Raw genomic sequence first — 23,118 nt, 5'->3', positions numbered from 1 at the left:
AACCAGGAGGCCATCTTCCTCCATACCCACCCTCCATCACAATCTCCATTTGGGAACCTGTCTCCTTTCCCTATTATAGTGCTGCCTACTAGCAGAGCCTCTCCTAATGGGTGCTGTCTCCAAGACCCTGAATCATCCACCCTTTCATCACAGTGGGAGAGTTCCCCCCAGCAGTTGTGAGGGCATTCCTCTTTGGTAGGCTCTGAGGTTCTTCCCGCAAGACCCCTCTAATCTCATTTTCTAACAGGCACCCCCCTGTTCCTTAGTCTGATTACACCCAGGGGTAGTCTGCCCCATCTCCCCAGGCAGACACCTCCTTCATGGGTTTCTCCTCTCATCCAGCTTCCATAGTCCTCAAGGCTCCATGGTTCTCTACACTGCACAGAAAAATCATGATGGGGAGACCACGTCTGCGTGTTTTGGAGCTCTTGCCAAACTCTGTCCTGTTGTCACTTTATCACTTTGATCACTAGCAGTAGCTCAGTTGAGGTATCCATTTCCCTTACAGATGCCCTCTTCAGTTGCCCTAATGTTGCCACCCCTTGTTGCAGGATCCAGTAAATCACCAGCAGTCCTGCTTGCCTCCCAGACTCAGCTGCTCCACCCTTGCCCATGCTGGGGTTCAGTCCCTGTCCTGCTATTTCTCCTTGGAGAGCTAATCTCTAAATTACTTGCTTCTTCTCCAGGGGGTCTCTGGGTCTCTTAATCTTCCTACTCCATTCCCAGGAGCCAGGCTCTGACTGTAGCTCTCTGGTCTAGGGGCAGTCTTCAGCTCTCCTTCTGGAGCTTTCCTGACAGAAGCTCCCCACTGTCTCCCATCGCCAGGGACCCCGATAGTTCTCTGGGTGCTCTTACTGTCAACTCTACACCCTCATTCAGGGCTTGTCCCCAAAGAGGCCTATTCCACCTCCTGTGTCTTCCTCTAGCCTGCCACAGAGCTTTTCTAGAGAGAGCTTCCCCTCTCTGCTGGGCAACTTTCTCTTTATAGCATTCTAGCAGTCTCCCTCTAACTCAGTTGCTCTATTTCTAATTAGCTGGGGTGGGGGGGAAGGTTCCCACCTGTTTGCTCCCAGGTATTCCCGACAGAGTCGTCATGGGCCCATTAGGCCATGATCCTTCCTGAAGGCCCACTGGCACCATGATACTGCCATAAATGTTGCTTTCAATGTTCGCAGCAATATGAGTGCAAAGGATGTTTGGTGCTACTGTCCCTCTGAGTGTATCTTGCAGGCATATGATATTTGCTTTCAGGCCAAACAACGTCAGCCTTCTCTGCAGAGAATCCCTCCACACTGGAGGTGAGGATTTTAAGTACCATCTTTGGCCGAGACCCTAGGAAGGGCCCATTTATATCAACATCTGTCTATCATCTACTGAAGTCTTAGTGTCCATTTTGGTCTCTCCCAGGGTCTGTTGCAATGGGAGATTAACAGGCTCATGAGTCAGAAACAGCAGCTAGTAAAGTGAGACATTTTAAAATCAGCAAATTCAAGTAACTTCCATCCACGAGTTTTGAAAGAGCTGGCTGCGGAACTGGCTGGACCATTAATGTTGATTTTCAATAAGTCTTGGAACACTGGGGAAATTCTAGAAAACAGGAAAGAAGGTAATGTTGTGCTAATATTTAAAAAGGGTAAACTGGATGACCCAGGTATTATAGGTCTGTCAGTCTGATAACGAACCTGGGCAAGATAATGGAGTGGTTGACATGGGATTCGATTAATAAAGAATTAATGGAGGGTTAGGTAATTAATGCTAATCAACATGGATTTATGAAAAATAGAGCCAGCCAAACTAACGTGAATTTTTTTATGAGATTACAAGCTTGGTTGATAAAGTTAATAGTGTTCATGTACTTAAGACTTCTGTATGGTGTTTTATGGGGCACCACACGATATTTTGATTAAAAAACTAGACTATATAAAATTAACATGGCACAAATTAAATGGATTAAAGCTCATTACTGATAGATCTCAAGATATAATTATAAACGGGGAATCCTCACTGAGTGGGTGGGTTTGTAGTGCTCTCACTGCCCTTGGTTCTTGGCCCTCTGCTATTTAACACATTTATCAATGACTGGAAGAAAACATAAAATCATCACTGATAAAGTGTGCAGATGGCAAAAACAATGTGGGAGTGGTAAATAATAAAGAGGACAGGTAACTAATACAGAGCGATCTAGACTGTTTTGGTAAGCTGGGTGCAAGCAAACAATATGTGTTTTAATACAACTAAATGTAAATGTATGCATCTAGGAACAAAAAATGTAGGCCATACTTACAGGATGGGCTACTCTCCCCTGGGATTCAGTGACTCTGAAAAAGACTTGAGGGTTGTGGTGGATAATCAGCTGAACAGAAACTACCAGAGTAAAGCTGTCATCAAAAGGGTTAATGCAATCCTTGGATGCATAGACAGGGGAATCTTGGGTAGCGGTAGAGAGGTTAATCTACCTCCGTATTTGGCACTGGTGTCACCACTACTGGAATACTGTGGCCAGTTCTGGTGTCCACAAGTCAAGATGGATGTTTAAAAAAATTATTCAGAAAAGAGCCAGAATTTTTAAAAAATTAGAAAGCCAGCCTTATAGTGATAGACTCAAGGATCTCAGTCTAGTTATATTAACACAGAAAAGGTAAGGGCAACTTGATTACAGTCTACAAGTGCCTACATGTGGAACAAATATTTGATGATAGGTTCTTCTGTCTAGCAGAGAAAGGCATAATATGATCCAATTGCTGGAAATTGAAGCTAGAGTTCAGACTGGAAATGAGGTCTAATTTTTTTTTTAAAAGTTAGAGTAATTAACCACTGCAATTAATTAATCATGATGGGTTCTCCATCACTGACTATTAAAATCAAGTCTGGACATTATTCTAAAAAATCTGCTCTAGGAATTATTTTGGGGAAGTTCTATGGCCTGTGTTTTATACAGGAGGTCAGACTAGATCACAACAGTCCCTTCTGGACTTAGAATCTATGAAAATAGAAAATAATCAGAGCTTCAACAGAGGGAGGTGAAGATGAATATCCAGTATGAAGTCCTAAATAGGTAACACTAAGCAAATTTAACTGTACAGTGCTTAGATTGTAAGCCCCTTGGGATGGGACTGTCTCTTTGTGATGTATGTGAACAGCACCTGGCACTATGCACCCTCAACTAGAATAACTCTAGGTACTACTGTAATACAAATAATAGATTAGGCATGAAAGGTAGGTAAGTCTTATTCCAAACAGTGTCTGAGTATAAAGGCCATGGGGTCGCAGTTCATTGGTTAATATAGCCCCCTTCATCGGGAGAGGACAATGCTGAATAACTCCAAAAAAGTCACTTTCTGGAGTTTCAGCAGTTTCATATTCCTCGGACAGTCTGCCTGGCCTGAAACTGGGAAACGTGATTCTCTGCACTGATTGCTATAACTGCTTGTCTGCTAAGAGCACTATTAAGGCCACACCCCGCTCAGTGCCTGAGTGCTCTGTAGGTAGGGTTAGTGCTGACAGAAACACAGGCTTCCTTCTGGATGTTGTGAGGCTTCAGTCTGGCTTGATTTTGACGGAAGAAAGTAAAGCTTGAGGAGCCATTGTCCCTCTGGCCTGCCATCTGCAATGCTGGAAGAACATGACTGAGATGTCAGAGTGCATTTTTCAGCCACCAACTAATTAGCAGACAGAATATGTGTTGCCTTTACCAATTCAACAGCCTTCCAAGATCAGCCAGACCACCTTTCCCACTCCAAAAAGAAAACCCCAGCACTGAATTCTTGGAGAGCACTTGAAGGAGGAGCTGTGTAGAGATGAGACAAATGCTTGGTTGTGTCAGCTTTCATTCTCTTTCCCACTCTCATCTCCTCTTTGCAGGAAATCACATATATATGAATTATATATGCTATTATTAATTATTATTCAGACATTGATATTCTGAGCCAAAATCCATGCTCCTCTGGATATATCATTTATTTGAAGGGATTAATTTAAACACATCAAGTTTCCTAAACTTTTAGCCTCTCAAGAGCTCAGATCGATTGGAATACTAAGCTGGAAGCAGGGTTCTAAAAGCCAAAAATGTTGCAGCGTCACCTGACGTAATAAACTATGTCATTCAATCCTCAATATTTGAGGCTGGAGATGTAGCTACAGCCTAATATTTGGAAGGAAAGCAGTCTGTTCATGCCATCTATGGCTGTTGCTGGAATTTAAGAGTTAAGAAACCCCAGGAGTGTGAACAGGATGTTTTAAGTCTAAAAACTAAAAGTTCAAATTAGTATTCATGGCTTGCTAGCACAGTTCACCGTGGACAGTTACGGGTAAATCCCAGACTGGTGTTACCAGGGAAGGATCTTGGCTACATGCTAGGATCTCCTGATTTTATATATGAGATAGGATGAACTAGTATAATTCAGTGTCAAACCATGTGAGAAGCAGAAATTCCTGGCTGCAACAGAGGAAACAGAAGTGAGCGGAGGCCATTACGAGACACTTCTGTCTTCGTTTTGTTAGTGTAGTAAAACTAAGCAAATCCTTTTAAACCATCATGATTCCTGCAAATTTACATTAGTTGGATTCTTTCATTCTCAGATGAACCTGCTGTTTCTTTGATCCAAGAGCTATCACCTTAAGCTTGGAATCATTATTTAATGATCACCAGGTGTTGAAAGAGGCTTCTTTCCTAGGGCTCAATCCAACTCTTACTGAAGTCCACTGACCTGAGTGGGAGATGAATTGGCCCTTCTAGGGACTACACAGGTCCCTGTGCAAAAAGCCTATGCCATTTAAGCCCCAACATAGGTCCTTGGCTGGAACTTCAGTGCTACATAGAGCTTCACCCAGCCCTCTGCACTGGGCTGAATTTCATCTCCAATGCATAACATCTCCTTACAGACAGTGAACCAAATTACAGTAGTTGCAAAAATATTGCGTATGTATATTCAGTTTATTCAAGTCAAGGCAATACAATTATTTTAATGTGTAATGTGATAATAGGTATGTCCATTGATCAGGAATAAGTAAAATCTACAAAAGAAAGCCCTATCTACAAAGACAAAATGATGATTACAGAATAGTCAGGGATTCTTGGCCCAGTTAAAGGTCAAAATCAATAAAAATGTCTGTGCCCTTTGTAACCCAAACACTAATCTCTTTCCACGTGGAAGAAGAGCTTAGTAGTTGAAATATATTTCACAGATGTGCAGTTTGGCCAAAGGCCTGCATTGCACTGAATGGATGCCCAAAGCTAGACAGATGGCAAGCAGAATCTAAATTAATACACTTAAGGCCAGATTTTTTAAAGGTATTTAGGTGCCTAAAGAAGCAGCTAGGTGACTAGTGGGACTTTCAGAAGCACCTATTTGCATCTTTAAGCACTTAAATGCCTTTCAGAATCTGACCCTTACACCTACAGGAAGAACCAAAACAACAAAAAATTGAAAGAACATCTGTGAACCGAAGACAGAGCTTTCTCTGACTGTACCCATGTAGTGCGGGCACAAACCTGGCAAACACGTAAGATGGAACTGAAGTGTGCAGCTCGGTCCCAAAGGGGAAGAGCCACTGGAAAACAAGCATGATCTACCAGTCTAAATATAGATGCAGATGCTGCAAGAACAATTGCTCAGGGGAAAACAAATGTGAACTGCAGGTAAAAAGCTTTTTGCACGCATGAATAGAATTACACACCTCTACTGCCATGGCGAAGCAAACACAGCGAGAGAAACCACAGAGCAGAAAGTCACAGTCAGGAGGGCACTGGAGTTAAGGGCACAACTCCAGAAAAGAACACGCTGAAACAAACCCAACATCAACCTGAAACCAATTAAAATTTCAGAGTGAATGAGAGATGGGGCCAAAAAAAACAACCCCAAATGCACAGACATTAAGGAAGTTAGCAGTTATGATACCAAGCAGAACACAATCCCAGATCCATGCACCACTTTGTACTGGGAAATATTTAACCCAGCTTTGGATCTGAATTTAGTGCTCAGGCCTCTCTGTAATTTGACCCTGTAAAACCCAATCCTGCGAGGTGATGAGCACTTTTAATTGCCACCAATTTCATTGGGAGAGGTGGGAACTCAGAAGCTTACCCACTGAAAGAAGTAAAAACCCCAATGCGCTGGGCTGCATATGGACAACAAGAGGAACATGAGAACAAAGGCACCACTTAGAGTCGAACGCCATCTCTGACTGACACCTACTGGGTCAGACTGTCAAAATACTCCATCACTCTTGCAATCGGGGATAACAGCATCAGCTCCTCGGAAGTGAACTTCACCCCCTACCTACAATCATACAAGAAAATGAACAGAAACAGGTGTTCTACTGGGCTGACCGTTTGCAAAGACAAAAGGAAGCTGATAAAATATCCCCCAAAGATATCCCTCAGCAGTCCCAAAGCCAAAGATGAAATGTTGATTGTTCATATATTTTAAGAACAGATGGAACAATTACATCTAGTCTGACCTCCTGTATAACACAGGCCATAGAACTTCACCCAGTTACTCTTGTATTGAGATAAAACATGTCTTCCGGAAAGGCATCCAAGTCTTGATTTGAAGACATCAAGAAACAAAGAATCCACCCTTCCCTTGCTAGTTTGTTGCACTGGTTAATCACCCTCAATGTTAAAGACGGCACAAATTTTTCTAATCTGAGGTTTGTCTGGTTTTAACTTCCAGACATTAGTTCTTGTTATGCCTTCCTCCGCTTGATTAAAGAGCCCTTAAGTGCACAAAGCTATTGAATCAAATTTCTGTGCACATATCAATGGATTAATTTTAATATTTTATGTAGAGATAATTGAAATTTGTCATTTGAAACATTTGTCAGTGAAAAATGGCTTTTTGTCGTCAAAGCAGTAATTTCCATAGGAAATGTTCAATTTTGACCAACTTGGGGGGGGGGGGGGGGGTTTAAGGAAAACGGACTTTTGATGGAAAATTTCAACAGAATTTGAAATTCAAGGGAATAAAAATGACATTTCCTGACCAGTTCTAATTTGATGTACCACAAGAATTCAATTAAAGTGCACACATTAGGCAGCACATATCTACCCTTCACAGCTCAAACCGTGGTCTCAATATAGGCCAGAGTAGCACTTTTGACCATTCGCAACAGTCACCAAGGGACAGTCAACTAGATAAGAACTGCCAGAATGGAGCAGTCAACTTGCCTTCCCCCCTCCAATACTGTCTCTTCTGGACCTGGCTTCCCCGCTCTAGGACAAGGAGGAGAGGGTGATGTAGGAGCCAGCTCCAATGCTAGCTGGCAGCTCCCCACCACCAGAAGCATTCTTAGATATTGCCAATAGGTGACCACTTGTGCCGTCTGAGGAATCCAAATGGGCTGGATTGGAATGCGGGGCAGAGAGAGAGAGAGAATATGGCCCGTTTATTTATGTCACCTGTGTCTGAGGAGGCAGAAGGAAATCCCTGAGTGAGACAGGGAGAGATGTGTATTTGTAAAGGAAGGCAGGGAAAGCTTTCCTGACAGTTCTTAAATAAATAATTATCCAGCACTTTGAAATTAGAGGTCATATGCAAAACACGTACAGTCTGGGGACAGGTGGTAATGCCAGGCAAAGCTAGTTACAAGCTAAAACAATGGCAGTTCTCTAGGAATTTCAGCATCTGCACCAAAACCCATCAAACCTGTGAAGTGATAATGACGTTCATATATTCTAGGCTCTCTGCAACAACTTTTTACTATACAAGTAGCTTACGCAAGTGCGAATAAAGATTTCTCACAAATGAGCCGGTTACAAGGATTTTCAGCAGATATTTGACATTTTAAAAGCAGAAAAATATCAGACATTTTCAATGGGACTTTTGTCAGAGTAAAAAAAAGTGTAGAGAGTAATACAGGAGTTCATGTGAAGTTTTGCCTGAGAGAGGCTTAAGTAAAGATTCCAGGATTAAAATCTGTATCTACAATATAAACAAAAAACTACATTAAAAGAACATTAAGGTTGCAAAGTTAAGCACTCAAAAGTTAGGAAATGACAGAATTAAGGTTGCCTGTGCAACCCATCATCCCCTCTTTGTGTGTCTGTATTATGATACAGTCTATTATTACATGATCTGGCATGGAAAATTTCAGCCCAAATGGTTGAAGTTTGATAAAGTTATAAGCAGCTGAAAACAGGATCTTCTAAGGAGAAGTGTCAGTCAATCAACTCTAGGCAGCACTAATTATGTCACCTATAATAATGACTTCTAGAAATGTCACTGAATTACAATAACTGGAAGTATTTAAGAATAGACTAGGTAAATTATGGGACATTAATGTAGAAGAAAGCCATATAGTTCAACAGCATAGAATTGTATAGCACCAGAAGATTACATGATGTTACTTTACAGAAAGCAGGTGAAGACAAACAAAATACAAAAGACAGTCTTGTTAGATTGTAAGCAGTTTGGGACAGGAACAACACAACACATTGCATAATACCAGGCTCCAAATCCAGGCTGGAAGGTACCCATTTCAAGTCACCCGCTCTGTGCTGCTCTGTACGTGCACATGTTCCAGTTACCGCAAAACAACTGGCACTTACCATGCTCATCCAGTAAGATGTTGTCAGGCTTCATGTCCCTAGAAATGACAGAGAAGGGAAAAAGGGATATCAGCATAGAATGGTGATACATAATGTGACTGTACAAGCCTAGGGAAAGGTTTGTGCAAGATATATTATTATCATTTATAAAGCACCCAAGTTTACTGGCATTTTACAGGCAGGAGTAAGAGGCCTGGTATCCCAGAAACCTTCTGGGGTGGGATTATTCTGTATTTCTTCCTCTGTGAGCCGGTGATCCTTAATTTAGACATAATTAGATTAATGATGATAAAGAAGGAAAGGGAGGACTAGAGTTCCTATGATATGATCATGTGGCTGCTTTGGTTTGCAGTGTCTGGTTCTTGATAGTCCAGCTAGATGTGAGTGGTTCTTTTTACTATTAGCTTTGTTTTCATCGGAAGTAGTATTTGCTAGATTCTAGTCCAGTCCTGCTCTCAGAACGGACACCAGTCTGTTGTGAGGGGAATCCAACTGCTGAATCTCACGTGCTGCTAAGCTTCCTGGGTCTGGACAGCGACTGATCACTATTCCTAGCTCTGGGTCTCTCAGGTGCACTCTCCAGGTGCAGACCCCATGTCTGCCACACATTCAGTGTGACCTTACAGTCCAGCCACCTAGACCCTGAAACCAGTGCCACAGCCTTCTACTTGCTTCAACATTTTTACCATAGACATACGACACTCCTGCTAATACACCCCAAAATGCTATTAGCCTTTTTTTTGCAACTGCATCACATTGTTGACTCATATTCAATTTGGGATCCACTACAACCCTCAGATCTTTTTCAGCAGTTCTATCACCTAGCCAGTTATTCCCCATTTTGTAGCTGTGCATTTGATTTTTCCGTTCTAACTGTTTTACTCGTCTTTATTGAGTTTCATCTTACTGATATTCAGACTGATTCTCCCATTTGTCAAGGTCATTTTGAATTCTAATCCTGCCCTCCAAAGTGCTTGCAATTCCTCCCAGCTTGGTGTCATCCACAAATTTTCCACTCCATTACCCATGCTTTCCAGACATAATTTCCCCACTAAATGTCAAGTCCTTACTACAAAATGGATGGTCTAATTCACAATGATTGTTACAATTACAAATAGTGTTCATGAAACCAAACAGAATTCATAATTAGACACAGACCTATTCCCCAGTGTGTCACAGTATTGTACTAAGAAGCATTCAATCACATTATAGAATCATATTTTGGAACAAAAAAAGAAAAGCAGAAGTTTTCCCCTTTCTGTCAGGTGTAATCATAGGAAGGCTCTAAAAGTGCAAAAGCTCTGTTTACTTCAGAACATTCTGATTGGCATAAAGCAGACCCGAACAGGAGACGCTAATCAAGCAGAGTCAGGATGTACAGCTTTCTGCTTCATATTCAGTTTTCACACCGCGGTTTTCATATCTGAAACCAATGCCCTCTTCCTTAAAAATAACCACTCTTCATGGCAGATGCATGTTTTATTTGTGGGATATCTTGGCGAGGTTTTAAAACGAGTAACTAAGCTGCTGCACAACTTTCTCAGTGATCTCTTAAATGACTTTTTTCACTATGAAAATTTCATTATGAATTTGAAAATTGGTGTAAAAATTGCACTGCTTTGCTTAAAAGTGTCCCCCTTTAAAATGAGCCCATTCCAAACAAAAATTAGAGCATTCAAATCAATTGGTGAATTCAAAATCTGACATCCCAAATTCAACATTTTTTCATGTTTTGATGTAAAAATAACCCTTTGATTGAATTTCACAAACTAAAAAGCAGAGTGCAAAATTTCCTGAAATGTAAGAACAAATGTTTCCTTGTAAAATTTTGCCAAGAAATGTTCACCAGTTTTTCAGAGGTTTATGGCTGTTCAACAGGTTTTAGTAGGGTGATACTTTAGACACTATCCGCCCATAAACTCTGAACCAGTTACCCCTCTCTGGCCAGACAGTACCCACCAAGAGTTTGCAATAGAAAACTACACTGCAGTATGACAGTGTAGTTATTCAGGAAGACCTACATTTATTCAAAGTTTTCAAATGATGAAATGAAAAATATGAAACATTTTAAAACATGCCCTGTCACACTTTGGCAGACATTTTAAAAGCTGAGCTGCAGAGGGCAAAACAGGTTAGAAAATGCACTGGAATCGTTTCTGCTTTCATCCATTACATTTTAGAAGTGAGTGCCTAGTTATGTAAGCCCATTTTGGTTTAACATTAATTATATTGCAATCATAAGGAATATATATCCTAAAAGTAGTTAATTTTTGGAATAAATATTTTACTGATGGGAAAAAAAGAATGGCCCAAACCAAAACCCTGGATAACACAAGTCCAAACTTTCAGTGGATTTGAATCTGAACTTAGTGCTCTAGGCCCAAATCTAAAAAAGGGACAGATATGTACCACCTGGAACTAGTTCCACACTCCATCCCTGTCCATGGGTAAAAATCACCCGTTGAGAGGCCCAGAAATGGAATTTAATTGATGCATATGCCCTGTTAATCCTCCAAAACAAGGCTTAAATCAGACACAGGATTTATACTGGCCCTTCGCACAGGGGGGAATTTCAACCCATAAGGAGGAGAATACAGCTAATCACTAAGCCTGGAATATTCTTGACAACACTACGCCGTGAATAAAATCAACAGCAGCTATACTTTCAGAGGAGAAAGAGAGGAGAACAGAAGAAGCCCTTGATATCAAGGGAAGAGTTAGAAGGGAACACAGTGGTCCATGCACTTTACAAAGTTTCAAGAACCATAGGACAGTGTTTATCCTCATGAAACTGGGTTAATTACTTCTCTAATCATAAGAGTTTTTGTAATTGTTTCAAAGCCTGAATTTTCTAGCTGTGTTATGGCTTTTTCGATTGCTCAGAAGGTTGACTATTCATAAATATGTTTATCAGGAGGAATGGCCAAAAGGGAATTCCCAGCCAGATGGTGTAAGAGTTTCCCAGAAGTAGGGAAATAGTTGCTAGTAACCGTGTGATATTCTCTAATATGGCAGCTATGAAAACTGCAAAGCAAAAAATGACAGGGGGCAGGAGCTAAAGACTTTTACCCCACACAAAAGGATGAATCGAATTTCACGACGTACTTAATGGCTCTTGAAGAGCAATGTAAATTTCTTCAAGTGGTGGTTTTTATTTCATTGCTTTTAATTTTATGAAACCAATGCAATTATGGTTGATGAAGGGTGAAATAACAATAAAATAACCTGAACCTACACAGATAAAAGACAGTTACCTTTTCCAGTGTTCTTCGAGATGTGTTTCTTATGTCCACTCCGTATTAGGTGTGTGCGCTCAACACACGCACTGGTGCCGGAAGTTTTTCCCTTAACAGTATCCGTAGGGGACCAGCTCTGGCACCCTCTGGAGTGGTGCCTGTACGGCGCAGTATAAGGGGCACCACTGGCTCCCCACACCCTCAGTTCCTTCTTGCCGGAAACTCCAACAGTGGGGAAGGAGGGAGGGTTGTGGAATGGACATGAGCAACACATCTCGAAGAACACCAGTTACGGAAAATGTAACTGTCTTTTCTCCTTCAAGTGATTGCTCATGTCCATTCCATATTAGGTGACTCCCAAGCAGTACTCCTGGAAGTGAGTAGGAGTTAATGGACATGTAGATTGCAACACAGCTCTGCCGAACCCAGCGTCGTCCCAGGCCTGCTGACTGATGGCATAATGAGCCATGAACATATGGACAGAGGACCACGTTGCAACTCTACAGATGTCCTGGATTGGGATGTGCACCAGGAAAGCCGCTATAGACGCCCGCGCTCTCATTGAGTGGGCTCTAACCATCAGCGGCAGCAGAACCTCTGCCAGGTCATAACCGGTCCTTATGCACGAGGTGATCCATTGGAAATCTTCTACGTAGACACCGGAAGACCCTTCATCCTATCCGCTGTAGCGATGAAGAGCTGAGTTGATTTACAGAAAGGCTTGGTACGTTCAAAGTAAAAAGACGAGGCCCTCTGGACATCCAGGGCATGAAGACGCCTTTCTTCACTGGCCCGGTGCAGTTTGGGGCAGAGCACCAGGAGCGAGATGTCCTGGTTAACATGGAATATAGAACCATCTTTGGCAGGAAGGCCGGGTGGGGCCGCAACTGAACCTTATCTTTGTAGAAGGCCGTGTATGGTGGTTCTGATGTCAAGGCTTTAATCTCAGAGACTCGTCTCACCAACATTGCCACCACCAGGAACGCAGCCTTCCATGACAGGTGGGAAAGGGAGCAGGAACCCAGTGGCTCAAAGGGCAAGCCGGTGAGCCTAGAGAGGACAAAGTTAAGATCCCACTGCGGGACAGAAGTCTGTACCTGCGGGAAGAGTCTCTCGAACCCTCTCAAGAATCTGACCATCCTGTCATGGGAAAACACCATCTGTCCTTGGATCAGTGGGTGAAAAGCAGAGATGGCCATAAGATGCACTCTAATGGAAGAGAGTGCCAGGCCCTGGTTCCTCAAACGGACCAGGTAGTCTAGACAGGACAGCCTGTATGGAAAAACGCGAGGGAGAGATGCCACGTTCAGAGGAACGGGGAAGGCGGGTGGGAAGGGGGGTATAAAGGAACTGGAGGGTATAATCCTGCTCCACTGTGCTGAGGACCCAACATTCCAAGGTTATAACTGTCCGGGCATGGAGGAAAAGGGAAAGGCAGTTGGAGAACACTGGGACAGAGGGATCCAGGGAACAGTCTGGTAGGTTGCCTTTGAGCACACCCTCAAAATGACCATTTGGCCCCTTACTTGGTACGGGTCAAGCCTGACCGGGCAGAGGGTGGAGGCGGGTGGCTCGGACAGCGCTTGTAGCCCATGGCTCATTTGTGGGGCTAGTACTGCCGAGTCTGGCTCTCCTGGCCCTGAGGCTGCTGTGGTTTGAACCACTTACGCACCGGGGCTGGGATGTAGAGACCCAGGGTTTTTGGGGTGGTGCGGGAGTCCTTAAGGCCATGCAACTTGCTGTGCGTTTGCTCCACAAATAGGGCTCAGACGTCGAAGGGCAAGTCCTGCATTGACGGTTGGGTCTCGGAGGACAACCCAGAGAAGAGCAGCAGAAGGCTTGCCATATGGAGTTAGCGGAAACCATGGTCTGATGCTGCCTGGAGGGCCCCCCGGCCGTGGTCGTGCCCTCATCAAGGATCGCTCATAACTCATTCTTGGAAGCCTCGGGGAGCGACCCTTCGAACTTGACCATGGTTTGCTACATATTGAAGTCATATTGGCCAAGGAGGGTTTGGCCACTCAGAGCTGAAGGCTGGAAGACCAATAAATCTTATATCAAAAAAGATCCAGCCTCCTTGAGTCTTTATTTTTGGAGGTGGCTCTGGGTTGTCCTTGCCTCTCCTTGTGGTTAACTGCCTCGACCACAAAGGAATTGAGGGCAGGGTGGGAGTATATATCATGCCCCTTGGTCAGCACAAGGTAGTTGTGCTCGGCCCTCTTAGAGACAGGGGCCAGGGAAGAGGGGAGTCTGCCACAGGGCATTAGTGATCTTGGAAACCCCTTCATGAAGGGGTAGAGCCACCCTGGCAGGAGTCGAGGAGCAGAGAATATCAAACAGAGAGTCCGAGGGCTCTTCCAATTCCTCTGCCTGAAGCCCCAGGTTGGAAGCGACCCTCTTCAAAAGTTCCTGGTGCGCTGTTGTGACATCCTGAGGCATAGGCGCAGACTCCGTGGGTGCTCCGGGGCTAGAGCACCCACAGGGAAAAATTAGTGGGTGCTCTGCATCCACCGGCAGCCAAGCTCCCCGCCCTGCCCCCCCGCCTCACCTCCTCCAATGTCTCCTCCCAGTGCACCGCGTCTCCACTTCTCCCTCCCTCCCAGCACTTGCCGCCACCATATAGCTGTAGCAAGCTCCGGGAGGGAGGGGGAGGAGCGGGAACGTGGCGCACTCAGGGAAGGAGGTGGGGAAGAGGCGGGGCCGGGGCGGGGATTTGGGGAAGGAGTCTAATGGGGCAGGGAGGGGGCGGAGTTGGGGCGGGGACTTTGGGGAAGGGGTTGGAATGGGGGTGGGGGTGGGTCAGGGGTGGAGTCGGGGCGGGGCCAAGAGCAGAGGGGGGTCGAGCACCCACCAGCGCCAGAAGAAGTCTGCAGCTATGTCCTGAGGAACTGGGTAAGGGGGCCCCATGATAGCCTCGTCTGGCGATAACTAGGACGATGCCAGTGCCATGGAACCTCCACTTCCACTGGTGGTCCAGCAGCTTGCTCCCCAGGGTATTGCTGGAGCCAGTGTGGGCAGCACTGGGAGCGTCAGGATCTCCTGAGCTACTTGAAGGGCTTCAGGCATCGACAGTACTGGAAGCTGGCTGGGGCCTGCACTGCTATCCAGAGTCGCAGGCGAAGTATGGGATGGGCTGCACCGCTTGACTTGAGCTGAGGCCCAACTTCCCAAAGGGGGCCTTGCCTGGTACGGGTCTTGGCTCACCCCCAGCCCTCTCCTTTCCCTTACAGGAGGTAGGAGATCTTCCCCCACAGTCTTTTTCGGCTTTGTGACCGGAGCCGTGGAGGGTGACCAATGCCAGCTCGTGGACGGCGCCGGGGGAACACTGCGCACAGAGGTCACGGTGCTCAGTGCGGAGTTGGACTGCTGCCCCGGTGTCTGAGTGAGTGCCAACTCCATTAGGCGTGCTTTTAGATGGATATCGCGCTCCTTCTTTGTCCTAGGTTTAAAGGACTTGCAGATATGGCACTTGTCGCTTATGTGCCCTTTGCCTAAACACCTTAGGCATCTGGTATGTGGATGGCTGATGGGCATAGGCTGTTTGCAGTGATCACAGGGCTTCAACCCTGGCAAACGTGGTATGCCCCGTCCCCTGGCTGAGTCCGTTCTGGACTAACGAAGAATTGAGAACTACTACTAAGGGTAACTAATAAACTACTAACTATATATAGGTTTTCAAAGTTCGCAACAACAGAGAATGAAACAATGGTAGCCGAAGCAGCAGGCATTCTAGCACCATCACTAAAGGCAAGGAGGAACTGAGGGTCGGGGGAGCCAGCGGTGCCCCTTATATCACGCCATGCATTATCTCCCATAAATGTAAACAAACTTGTTTCTCTTAGCGATTGGCTGCGCAAGAAGTAGGACTGAGTGGACTTGTAGACTCTAAAGTTTTACATTGTTTTATTTTTGAATGCAGTTATTTTTTGTACATAACTCTACTTTTGTAAGGTCAACTTTCATGAAGAAGAGATTGCAGTATAGTACTTGTATTAAGGGAATTGAAAAATACTTTTTATTTTTACAGTGCAAATATTTATAATAAAAAATAAATATACAGTGAGCACTATACACTTCGTATTCTGTGTTGTAATTGAAATCAATATATTTGAAAATGTAGAAAAACATCCAAAATCTTTAGTAAATTTCAATTGGTATTCTATTGTTTAATGGTGCAATTAAAACTGTAATTAATCGCAATTAATTTTTTGAGTTAATCATGTGAGTTAACTGTGATTAAATCGACAGACCTAGTTTATGTCATTTGCCAATCCTGGCCATATTACTGAATGCATCTCACCTGAGCTCTAGTGGAGCTGATAAGAGAAATACAAGGAGGGAAGAAAAGGAGATGCACAAAACTCAGTGTAGAGTTAAATTACAAAAGAATCTGAGTAGAAAATATCTGCACCTGGTGGAAGACAGAATTTCAGCAGGAAAATAAAACATTTGAGAAGTCAACACTGCATAGACGGAGCAAAAATAAGGTCCTTAGTAAAGGTTGGTTTGCCAATGAAAAATACACAGGCTGCTGTAATATGTGGATTTCTTTTTTAATTTGCTTCCATTCAAAACAAAACAAAACACCATTAAAGAAGTGCCCCTACAGATGTGATCTCTTAACAGTTTGTTTAATATCTTTGTTTAAAAAAAATACATTCCATTTTGTTTCGTCAATGGGAAAAGCTATTTCCATAACCAGTGAAGAAAGGGAATACTCCCTACTGCAAGAGAAAACTCACAACTGATATTCCTGCTGTATGCACTTGATTGACTTTACAAGACATTACCTGGTTTTCATAGGCTAATTACACCACATCCCTCACTTGCTCTGGGACTGAGCCATGCACCTTGAAATTTAATACAGCATATGGAAATCATGAGGAATACCATTCAGCCACAATGAAACTAACCCTTTAACTGCCAGGTGCTTTCAACCAGGCCCGCGGTTTCAATGAGAACAATCTACAGGGCTAGGATTTAGCCTTTTAAAAATGTAATCTATTAAAAAAAAAGTATGATTCACAGAGTCGTCTGTATCTGGGAAAAAGAAAATGTATATAATCATAATACTAATCATTTGCACTAGCACAGCATCTTTCATCTGAGCAACTCACATGGATTCACAAACACCAACTGACTACGTGTTGCTACTCCCTGTGAGATGGGTAAGAGATCTATAAAGATCACTTCGCCATCACTGAAATGCCACTTCTGGGGTCAAATGCAGCAGGTGGGTTTTTTCTTTTCTTAAACAATGCAACGGTGCACAGTACCTACTACTCCACAGTTTAAAACATAAACGCCAGATTGTCAAAAGTGTAGATTCTTGGTAAATGAAAAATTTTAATAACCACTGCTATCATGTTTTCAATAAGGTTTTTTATAATCTGGGCCCTTTTCTACCCCTTTGAATGAAAACCCCTTCAAAATTTTGAAATATTTAATTAAAATTTGTTTTTCTTTTTTTGGACCAGCTTTACTAATTATTTAGGGTTAAATATGATGTATTACCATTGGGTCCAGTTCTGATCTCACTCACTCTGGTATGCAATCTGTGGGGTCCCACCAGCGTCAGTGAGATCAGAATCAGTCCCTAATGTCTCCGCATTAATTAATATTTTCCACTTCCCTTAAAAATACGTGCACCAACATTTCAAGCCATCAGTCTTTGTCTTTGCTGCCTTGGCACAGCTTTGCTCATACAAAGTAAACAATTATCTGCACATCTCCTGAGGTTCCCAATTACAGATGCAGTACTCCTCTGCTCAGTCACTCTATCAATTTAATGTCATCCCCTCGGGGTACAGTGATAATTATATGACCTGCAAAATCTTGCAACTGGCCAACTATGTTTCATCGTATTACATGTACCTCTAACAGCCCCAGCTGCAGCTCTGATTGCATGTCACGCTCCTTAAGGGTAGCTTCCGCTTCTTGTGAAAGTTTCTGGAGCAGAAAGGCTGTTTTTTTCAGGGCTTAGTGCATTTGTTCTAAGGCATTAAGGAGCCCTGGCTCAACTGCACTATTGCTCAGCTGGATGGCCATTCCCAGCCCTTTGGAGATGGTGTGGTCATGCCACTGGAATTCTGACTGTAATGTAACTTTCAACTGCGAGCGCAGAAAGTGGATAGCAAAGGAAGGCAAATGGGAATTTTCTTCTAATTTAGAGCCACATCTTGCCCTAAACCTTGGGAGCTACACAGGACACATATTTGTTCAGAGCCTCATATATATTTGAAAAGTCATCCTGTGCTGGCCCAGGTGGGGAAACATGGGCTGGAATGTACGCTGCTGTTTTCCTTTAAAAAGAGGCAGAGAGTGCCTCTGGATAGCAGAAAGTTCTTCAGCACATGTGCTGGGATGCTGACCATGCTCCAAGATGGCTGATCATAGACATATAATCTTTTGATCTGTAAATGGCACGTGTTTGCTCTGAAGACACTTGAAAAGAACAAATATGGAACCTGAGATGGTATTTCCTGCAGTCACTTTTCTGACTGCGGGCTAGTTCTTGACCTAGTGTAAGCCAAGGTCAGATGTCGGCACATCACTGCAATTTATACGAAAAACCTGAAGCAAATAAATCAAATACTTGTTGGACTTTAGTCTTCACAAGTTTCAGTTACGTTAGATTAAGGCCTGTTTTCTGTGAGTATTTCTTCCTTTTACAATGCACATTTTAGGGATTAGATCTCTGTATTCCTAAACAGTGTCTACTGGAAAGACAGAATGACACATTGCATTCTGCAGTCTATTTGAAAAAAAAGTGTGTGGAAACTGTCACTGGGAAGAGAGACATAGTTTTGCTGCATATGTTTTCTGTCCCAGAGTATATCCTCTCTGCTAAAGGTCTGATGTAGGGTAGTAAGCAAACTCCCCCCCATAGGCAAGGAACTCCTAGTTAGTGCATGTATGTGTGCAGTGTTTAGCCATCCTCCAATGAACTGTGGATTTTCATAGAGATGGAATGATAAAACAAGGCCAGACTGGTTTAGTTTTGTTTTTTTCTATTGTCATTAGAAGGTGGGTTGAGTCCCAATAGCAGCTGTTGATATAAGTTAACCACAAAAAATGGCCATGGAGGCTCCTGTGAAAGTTGGACTGGTGTGGTTCTTTTGTGCTGGGCAGCACACAGGGTGATGCGAACCCTTCATGAGGAGCACAGCACAGCTTTGTCAACTTGTGAGGGCGCTGCAGGAGTGAGCCAAGGATCCTCTGCCCCTAACCCTATAGTGGGAAGCATGTATGGGAGCAGAGGGTTGCTTCTTGCTTTCTCCCATGCTACCACTTGTGTACGGGAGGAGCTCTCTGAAAAAATCCACAAGGCCACTACATTGTCTTCCTTTAAATTTCTTAAAACGCCCCATACCTGGATGCACGGCCCTCAGCAGTGGTTAAGTCAAGGGGCAGCTGCTGTGACCGCTGCTTATCACACAAATCGTGAACTGTCTCTTTGTTGCCTGTCACCTTTTGTTTTATACTGTAAACTCTTTGGGACAGGCCCATCTTCTTGGTCTAACGTGTTCACTCCCTAGCACTTGACTGGGGCCTCTCGGAATGACCATAAAGAAATAAATTAATAACATCAAAAATTATAGTCACAACGTCAACCTGGGAGTTAGGATTTCTCCCCACTGCTCCCTTATGCACATGCCCAGCCCAGCTACTCAAACCAGGCACTGGCCTGAGGCTTTGGCACTTCGTCCCTAGTACAAATGCAACGCTACCTACCAGCAGATGAGGGAACTTGCTGGGGCCAGCGGTGAAAGGGGGCAATCCCAGCAGTGAGGGAGGGAGATAGTGAGGAGGGTTGTTAATTGGCCAGCATTCCCCAGCTCCCAGGATTTAACGTGGAACGGCAGCCATGTGGAGCATCTTTTGGCTCTATGGGCAATAGGCAAGTTGTGCACCTCCCCTGGTTAATGTTTAATAAAAGTTGCCGGCTGCCACTAAAATCCATCCATGTGTCTGTCCTCATCTCGCCGCTGCGTCCACACCAAAGAAACCTTATCCCCTACTTCACAATGTGTAATTCATACTCATCCATTATTTGTTGGCTGGTGAGCAGCTGCCGGGTAGAGATGTTAACCCAATACCCTCATTACCACTCTACAGTTTTGTTTCCCAGAGCAAAGTGGTGTCTGTGGGCAAGTAGTTTGAAAGGGGCAGCTAAACTGTGCCTGGTTGCAGAGAGATCCACGCATCACAAAGCAGAAATCCAGGCATGTGTTCAAACAAAAGAAAAAGAAAGAAAAAAAATAAAACTGCTGACAAAACAGGAGCTCTAACATGCCAGAGCCAGTCTCAAGCTGAAAGAGCTGAACTCTTCAACAGGGCTGGGATTCTTCTTAATTGAGGGATGAATTATTCCTATGAGAATATTGAAAGTCAGGCCTTTTTCTGTTTGTCACATTTGTAAAACATCAGACTCAAAGGTATTTTAAGCTTCACTGGCTCCTGTGTAGGATGCTCCTTCCCTTTCTAGTGACGCTGACTCACTTTAACGATCATTAACATATTGGGTTGGGGTTTTTTTGTTACTATATTGTGTTCTTAATCATATCGTATTCAAATTTTGTGCAGTGCCTTGTTTCTACAGCTTCACACCTCAGAGTTTCTTGCTGAGCTGATTTCATGGAATTATTATGATATAAATCTTATTGTAGCAATATTTAAATTCATTCTCTTCTTCCCTTTTTTATATTCCTTAGCTGTGTTGCCTATTAACAGATATTCATTCCAAAGGCCTCTGGTGTGTTATGTTGGTAATGCATACAGTAGCAGAAGCAGGAAGTAACAACACTTTGATGCAACCAATTTATCCCTTTAAAGCCAAATCCTACAGTCCTTACTCAAACAAAATTCCACTGGATTAATTGGGTTTTTTTGCCTGAGTAAAGACTGCAAGTCTTTAATGGATTTCTATTGAACTGGTCATTGGAATAACACACTGCACCAGAAACTCATGTGCTATCAAGGCCAACCAAAAGAATCAGAAGGCACCTGCTGGTCATTTGAAAACAATACACAAACAGTGAGATTCCACTGAATGGAACATATGATTAGTGTTGCAGGCCTCTTGCCAGAACAGAAGGTCATGTGGAAGAACAAGGGGAACCTATGCCTCTAGCGATTCCAAATGATCATTTACAACTAACTGATTAAAACCTCCCTGCATTCTTTGCCATCACAATGCCTTGGAGAGGCAAATTAATTTATATGGTCAAACAAATTAAGAGGCACCAGTGAAAGTGTTAAACATATTCATAAATGATCTGGAAAAGGGGGTGAACAGTGAGGTAGCAAAATTTGCTAATGATACAAAATTACTCAAGATAGGTAAGTCCAAAACTGACTGCAAAGAGTTACAAAGGGATCTCATAAAACTGGGTGACTCAGCATCAAAATGGCAGATGAAATTCAGTGTTGATAAGTGCAAAGTAATGCACATTGGAAAACATAATCCCAGCTGTACATACAAAATTATGGAGTCTAAATCAGCTGTTACCATTCAAGAAAGAGATATTGGCGCCATTGTGGATAGTTCTCTGAAAACATCTCCTCAACATGCAGCAGCAATCAAAAAAAGCTAGCGGAATATTAGGAACCACCAGGAAAGCGATAGATAATAAGACAGAATATACCATAATGCCACTATATAAATCTACGGTACACTCACACCTTGAATTCTGCATGTAGTTCTGGTCACTCCATCCAAAAAAAGATATATTTGAATTGGAAAAGGTACAGTGATGGGCAACAAATGATGAGGGGTATGGAACAGCTTCTCTATGAGAATAAATTAAAAGACAGGGACTGATCAGCTTAGAAGAGAGATGACTAAGCAGGGATATGATAGAAGTTCATAAAATCACGAATGTCGTGGAGAAAGTGAATAAGGGAGTGTTATTTACCGTATCACATAACACAAGCACCAGGGGTTACCCAATGAAATTAATAGACAGCAGGGTAAAAACTAACATAAGGATGTACTTCTGCACACAATGCACAGTCAACCTGTGGAACTCATTGCCAGGGGATGTTGTGAAGGCCAAAAGTATAACTGGGTTCAAAGAGGAATTAGATAACTTCATGGAGGATAGCTCTTTCAATAGCTATTAGCCCAGGTGGCCAGGAATGCAACCACATGCTCTGGGGGTCTTAAATTTCTCACTGATAGAAGCTGGAACTGGATGATGAGATGGATCACTCGATAATTACCCTGTCCTGTGCATTCCCTCTGAAGCATCTGTCACGGTCCACTGTTGGAAGACAGGATACTGGATTAGATGGATGATTGGTCTGACCCAGTATGGCCGTTCTTATGTAAGATATCATTAGGGTGGTCTATCCCTGTATTAAAGTTATTGAAAGCTCCAAGGAACACAGAGCACCACAGGGGCTGGCATTAGTGATTCAGTAGATGACACTCGTTCCTCTCAGTCAGTACCAAACCAATGTCCTAACATGATATTAGGCAGCTGTGTGTTGATGGAGGTGGCATCTGTGAGATAAATTGTAAAAACGATGTCTGGATAACGTGTGGCTATTAAAGATTCCATAGCACTGTTCTCAAGAGTAGGGTGCTACCCGAGATCCTAGCTACATTTTACTTTAGGTCATTTTCACTTCTCTCTCTTGGTACTTCTATGCCTTCCCCCCCTCCACCGATCACTGTAGCATCTAGGCATCTACATAAGCTCCCAAAGCAATTGTAATTGCACAGGGTGGATCCTTTACTTCCTGACTTAAATTGTTGCACGTTATTTGCTGTGCACTGAAAAAACAAACAGCGGCTGTGCTTCTCCCCTGTGGTGGATGCATTTCAATGTAGAATGACTTGAACCCTGTGCACAGTTTGTATATCAGATTATTAGGTTTGTAAAGATATTTGTGATCATTCAGGATGAGAGGTAATAGAAGTATGATGTTGTTATAAACTGAAACAGAGAAAAATTCTCTGCTCATAGAAATGGACATAGCTCTATTGACTTAAACGGAGTTTCATCCATTTATACCAGCAGAGACTATGGCCATGATGTACAAATGCAGCATATTGGCCAATTCCTATTATTTTGCTTAAAACAGTGAGTTTTATATAGAAAAGGAAGGCATCAGATTCACCCTCTGGCATCACATTTACTGTATTTTTATAACTAGTTGTCTAATTAAGCTGTACCATTGTTCCAGAAGTTAAAAAAAAAACCCCACCAGTAATGTCTGCATTTGGAACCTGACATTACTGCCTCTTTGGGCTTAAAGATACCAAATATCAATCATAATGGGATTGTGATGGAAGGTGACCTATCACTTCCCTGTATTGCATAAACT

At 43.2% G+C, this 23,118-nt stretch overlaps 1 protein-coding gene across 1 annotated transcript in view; it reads right to left on the bottom strand.

Moving 5' to 3' along the window:
* STK32A (serine/threonine kinase 32A) overlaps positions 1–23,118 on the bottom strand; it is a 57,478-nt gene that overhangs the window by 23,532 nt on the left and 10,828 nt on the right. The window contains exon 4 of the mRNA XM_077824655.1: positions 8,549–8,586. Coding sequence (XP_077680781.1) covers positions 8,549–8,586 — 38 coding nt within the window. The remainder of the gene's footprint in view (positions 1–8,548; positions 8,587–23,118) is intronic.

Source organism: Eretmochelys imbricata, chromosome 8 (assembly GCF_965152235.1).
Source record: "Eretmochelys imbricata isolate rEreImb1 chromosome 8, rEreImb1.hap1, whole genome shotgun sequence".
Lineage (NCBI taxonomy): Eukaryota > Metazoa > Chordata > Testudines > Cheloniidae > Eretmochelys > Eretmochelys imbricata.
This window is presented reverse-complemented; position numbering and strand designations above follow the sequence as displayed.